We start from the raw sequence: 6149 nt of genomic DNA, 5'->3' as shown, positions 1-6149 counted from the left end.
CAGCTGTGTTATGTGTCTTTCCTTGCCAACAATTAATTGTTGATTTCTGACTAAAAAATAAATTTAAAGGTTCACATTTATGGACTTCAAACAAGGTTAGTTTTTACTCTACTTAAAATCTCCTATTGTCTGGAATTTTATTTTCCTAAATCCAAGTAACCTCTTCAAAAAATAAATGAATCAATCAATTAATTAATTAGTCAAAATGTAAAAACACAATTATAAGTCAACAGCATAACATTACATTCAAATAAACTGATTTCATATGTCTAAAAGTAACTCTTTCACTTTAAATTTCTGAGTTTTATTTAAAACAGCACATATGAAACAATTTATTCACTATTTTACAGGTTCTCTTATTAGTAGATGAGATTGAGATAAACTATTTAAAGTATAAAATTGATTATTGTAGTTTTGGTGGCACTTTGTAAATGAAGTTATAAAAATCAAGATGTGCTCATGTTTAATGAAGAAGGACGCAGGCCACGTGTTGGTTAGGCCTGAAGGATACACACTAAAGCACTAAGGTAAGTGTCCTTCGAAGAGAAGAGATTAAAGCTGAGAGCAAACCAAGATTAAAGTGCCTTCTGCTCACAGACGTTGATATTTGTATTGTGAAAGTCTGCATCCTGCATTTTTATGACCAGTGATTCAGGCCAGCCCAGATTGAAGCACAAAGGATGAAATAATAAACAAGAGGGGAAAAAATAAGAAGGAAGACGCTGCAAACAAACATCAATGACTCCCCACAAAAAACCCAGTCATACTGATAACTGGAAAACCAGGAGGCCACATCTGGAATACCGATGCTGCGTACATCACTGGGGAAAAGCTCTTAAGAGAACAGCCAAGGGTCACCATGGTGATATAAATCACACCTGGCAACTGGGAGACAGTCACCTTGACAACTAGCTTAATATGCATCTTCTGAACAGATTGTTTAAATGTGTCTGTTGTTGTTGTTGTTGTTGTTGTNTGTATTGTCAGCTCTACCTGGCTATCACAGGAGATTCCAAGGATTTCTCAAACATACATGAATGAGACTATTAATGGTCTGTGTGTGTGTGTGTGTGTGTGTGTGTGTGTGTGTGTGTGTGTGTGTGTGTGTGTGTGTGTGTGTGTGTGTGTGTTAGAATGAATGAAGACAAACTGCACAGGCTAGTCATGTTAGAGAAGAGATAGAAAAATCGCTTTAGAAGTAAGGAAAAGGTTGATAACTGATCATGTGCGTCAAATCTGCTTTTATTCTCTGAAACACTCAAAAAAACCATTCCTGAATATGAATCTACCGCTGATTAACTTTTGGAGTTAACTAGATTCGAGACAACCACACTGCAAAAATGAAATGTTGGATTTACTTAACCATGTTATGTTACCTGGTTCCACTTAACTGAGTTGAATAAGTTCAAAGCAATATACCAGGTTTTTAACAAAAGAACATGAGTATGTTGCTTTGAATTTACTCAACTCAGTTAAGTGGAACCAGTTAACATAACATGGTTAAGTAAATCCGTCATTTCATTTTTAGAGTGCATCACAACTAATTAATCTTCTTAGCAAATGCAAAAAAAAATGTTGAAACATTTGTAATATTGAGTAAAAATTAAGCTAAAATTAAGTGTATTAGTAGAGTTGTTTTGTACAATAAAGTATTAGGGCCAAACAAAGAGATTTTTTTAATTACGAGGATAAAGTCATAATATTACGACATCAAAGTCAAATGAAAATAAAGCCATAATGTTATGAGAACAAAGACGTAATATTACAAAATTAAAGTCATATTATTATGAGATTAAAATCATACTATTATGAAAACAAAGTCGTAATATTCAGAGAATAAAGTTGTAATATAACAACAATAAAGTTGTAATATAACAAGATTAAAGTCATAATATTCTAAAATTAAATTCGTAATACGGTACCCTTTACACGTAAAAGCAGTTACCACTGCTTTAAAATGAGGAATGTTGAGCAACTTGTCATGCTGTTCTTTAGTATTCCTTAAAATAAATAGTTAATCTTTTAGCACATTAGCATCACATTATCAGTAGCAGGACTTGGAAATTGTGCRAACAACTATATGATAAACTGAAGCATGCGTTGACAGATTTAGTCGGCACATAGCTAATTTGGATGAAAGCGTATTAATCTAACAGTGACCCGAGTCATCACAGACTACTTTATAAACACAGACCCATGGCTGTACACAGCAGGTGTGGGGAAAATAAGGAGTAAATGAGGAATGGAAATGGACACGTCATGTAAGATTATGATTTTTTTCTCGTAAAATTACGACTTTAATCTCGTAATATAACAACTTTATTCTCAAATCATTATGACTTTACTCTTGTGATAATAATAAAAAAAACCTCATTGTGTGGCCCTAATAGTCTGTTGTAATTTTGCAATAACTCCCAAGATTAACAAAGTTTTATGGGGGCAAGACGTCCTGTGAAACAAATCTAAATCTGAAGGTTAAAAAAAAAAATTAAAACTAAACGGTGAACTATGCATCCTCTAAGATCAAACTCACAGACAGATGATTTCATGACCGCAGCTCTATATTAGCACAAATTTAGCTCAGTTATTCACACAAAGTCGCCACAGATTAAAAAAATATCCTACCTTCTTGGCAAAAAAAAAAAAAAAAAAAAAAAAAAATCCCGTTCCCTTTTATGTGCTTAGTTTTTGGTGTTCAGTTTAAGCTTGCTCTGTCTTCTCCAAATCCATTTTTAAACAGAACATCTCCTCCTCTGTTTGACACAAATTTTGCTGAGCACTATTCCTGGATTTTATGAGCTCCATTAGGTTTAGCACATTGTTTGTATCAATGTGCTAAAACCAACAAAAAATGTCTTTAGGGCGGAAATTTTAACGTCCCAATGGACAAACGCAGGGTGTCAGACTGTACTGCCCTATTATTGCAAATAAGTAAAAAAAAAAATGAGAATAAATCACTTAAAACCATTTCAAATCCAATTAAAATTGTAAAAATAGTTGAAAAGCACACAGAACAAAATACATGGCAGGCTGAGTAAATCAGAATTTTACAGTGTTTAGGAGGAACTACTTTGTGGGGTGAATTAATTATGTGGACCTTTATTGCCTGCCAATTCCCAAAATCAGGCCCCAAAACTTCAGTTAAAATAGAACTCTTACACGAGCACAATGTCTTTTATTTGGCATATTTTAAGTTTAGAAGCCATGTGTGAACAGGTGAATAGCCCCCGTGCACTTGTAAAGCCAAAGCATCTTCTGTAGGATTTCAGTCTCACACTGTTTGGTCTTTTGGTCAAACAGCCTGCTGAGCATTGTGGTCAAACATCTCTATTTCACTTTATTCTGTTCAAAACAAAATATTGTTAAATCTTTTTTTAGCTCTAACTTTGCACCGCTAAGCAGTGTTGCCCTTTGTAGAGAAGAGACTTTTTATGAGAACTCTACGATACAAATCATACTTGTTCATTTTTAAAAATTACAGTCATGACCTTTAGCATTTATGACAATAACTGAGGTCTTTACAGTTGGAGTTGCAGCTTTTTGTTCTCTGGTAGTTTGTCTGAGTGCTGAGCTGACTGATTTTGAGGTGAACTTGGGACAAACATTTGTGATTGACAACTGTCTTAAATGTTTTGACGAGTCAAAAATATTTCTCATTGTAAAATGATGGACACCAAATTGAAAGAGAGAGGGTTTTTTCCTCCCATGACTGTATTTAATCCTCCACCTGCTCTCAGTTTCCATCACTGACTTCAAACTTAACTCTTTTTTTCCTTTTCATAAAGTTTCCACCTACCCTGCTGTCGGAGCTGGGGATCATGGCGTCAGTCATCCAGGAGCCGAAGCGGGACCCCGAAGCTTTCACTGTAATCGGGTTGCTCACAGAAGTCAGACGACCACAACCTATTAACAGATCCCAAGAAATGGAACTTACAAATTATGCAAAAACATGAAAAGAACAATGGAGATGAYGCTTTGATGTTAGAGTGAGTAATGTTTGTAGTTTATGTATTTATGAGGAGCTTTTTCCACCAGACATAACTCAGCTAACAACAGCGTGTAAAATACAAAACAGAAGATACACAAACTTCAAAATTCTTGCTTTCTCTTTTCTTAAAAATTCTTCAAATCTTACATTTCAAAATTTTACATCAATATTTAAGAATCTAAATAAGCCAAAAGTTATTTTTTCACATTTTGAAGCTGGGTTCTGTGGAAAGGTTCTGAACATGTCCTCTTAGGGAGTTTTATACGTAAATGACCTCAGTTTGAAGAAAAAAAGTTTAATACTTTGCCTGAATGACAAAAAACACCAATCTCAAATATGTCATTGCTGTTTTAAAATAAATGATGACTTTCAGTCAGTTTTCCAATACGTGGTTATTTAAATATAATATCTGTGATGGACTTGTGACCCTGAAAGGAATAAGCGGGTATWGATAAAGGATGTATGGATGGTTATTTAAATAGAAATTGGAGTATTTAGCACAAACATCATTAGCAGCAGCTAGCTGTAGCATTGCTGGTGCAACTCCTGCAGGAATATTCATTCATCAGGAATATTCATTCATCTATTTTCTTTAATTAAACTCTATGTCTAATAATTGTTCACAATCTTTCCACAGAACCCCACTTCAAAAGAGTCGAACAATCCCTTTAAAATGATATTACATGTTATATTTGAAACACTCCACGTGGGCTCAAAAGGAGGCTGTAAAATGTTTCGCTGAGAGTTTTGAAAGGATTTCCTTCACCTTGGATTCACATCAGTTATAATGGATTTCAACAAAAAAATGGTTTTTCACTGTAAAAGCAGGACTCAAATGTCCACATAAATATCTAAAAGCATTCCTGAGGCATAATGCATTTTTCTGCTTCCTATTCATAGGCTGAGTTTGTCTAGACTTTTTACTGCTCAACAGCTCAAACTTTAAATGACTGATTCTGTCTCGGTCCTCGTATAAGACTTTGTCAGAGTTTGTTTCTGTTCTAACAGTTGTTTCACGCGTGAAACTGCATATACGATGTTCATCCACAGCCTTAGTTTTGTGAGGTAGACACCATGTTAGCAGCCTGTTTCAGCACAAAGGAGAGAGAGCCAATGTCTGGACACAAACAAGACCCATAAATGGAGGATAAATGGGGGGTGGGAGGGGAGGGGTGGGGTGGTGGGCGAATATAAAAGCTGTTATAACTTTACATTTACATGCAGGAGGGCATGAGCGTAAATGAGCACAGTTTCCCAAATGTCACACTAATCCTTTAATGCTTTGTTCTTAATTGCATCTTTTCAAAATTTCATGCTGGGTCATAATCCCTCTGCAACCATGGATGAAATGATGCTGCTCTTGTAAAGCGGAGCAGTGGTGGTGGTGCAGGGATCGAATGCGCTGGTCAGCCATGGCCATTCTGTGTTTACATGTCCTCGCTTTGCCAACAGTTTATAAAAGAACAGACAGATCATCTGTGATGATCTTATTTCCTTCTGCTACGCTAAGCAACCTTATCAAACAAAAACGGCTGTAACTCAGTCAGTTTTGCTGATGTTGAGTTAAAGTCATTTTTGTGTTAGTAGCTGAGAGTCATTTCGCACACGTTACCCTGAGCGAAAGATTTGTTTTTAAACTTTGCTTTGGTTCAAATTAACTATGTCTGACTTTTAGCAAAATATCTTGTGAACTGACAGATGGATTATTCTGTATTTGAATTCTGTATTTGCTACATAGTACCACAGTCAAGAAACCATGTTACCTTCAGTTGTTATGAAAGTAGGAGCAGTTTTTGACTTTGCTTCATACAGTATCTAAGCATATGCTTTGAAATTGGCTTCTGCCTCTTTAAGAACCTCCTACCTTTTCTGACACTCCCACTTCTTCACAACAATGCTTCATTGGAGGGGTGTTCTGTGGGAGCTCGGCTGCAGGCTGAACTCCAAGGAGGAGCTTTGTGTAAATAGGCGGTGCTTTGTATTGTCTTTTTTTGTCACTTCAGTAGAAAACGAAACCAAATATTAATTTATTTAGTTTATTCATTTCTTCATCATCAGTGACTTTTTTTGTATTGTCAGCTCTACCTGGCTATCACAGGAGATTCCAAGGATTTCTCAAACATACATGAATGAGACTATTAATGGTCTGTGTGTGTGTGTG

At 35.5% G+C, this 6149-nt stretch overlaps 1 protein-coding gene across 1 annotated transcript in view; it reads right to left on the bottom strand.

Moving 5' to 3' along the window:
• LOC106522731 (noelin-2) overlaps positions 1-6149 on the bottom strand; it is a gene marked incomplete at its 5' end in the record, with an annotated part of 30969 nt that overhangs the window by 10922 nt on the left and 13898 nt on the right. The window contains 1 exon segment of the mRNA XM_014015866.1: positions 3797-3903. Coding sequence (XP_013871320.1) covers positions 3797-3903 — 107 coding nt within the window.

Source organism: Austrofundulus limnaeus, unplaced genomic scaffold, assembly GCF_001266775.1.
Source record: "Austrofundulus limnaeus strain Quisiro unplaced genomic scaffold, Austrofundulus_limnaeus-1.0 Scaffold135, whole genome shotgun sequence".
Taxonomy (NCBI): domain Eukaryota; kingdom Metazoa; phylum Chordata; class Actinopteri; order Cyprinodontiformes; family Rivulidae; genus Austrofundulus; species Austrofundulus limnaeus.
Note: the sequence above shows the minus strand (reverse complement) of the source record. Positions and strands in the feature narration are given on the sequence as shown.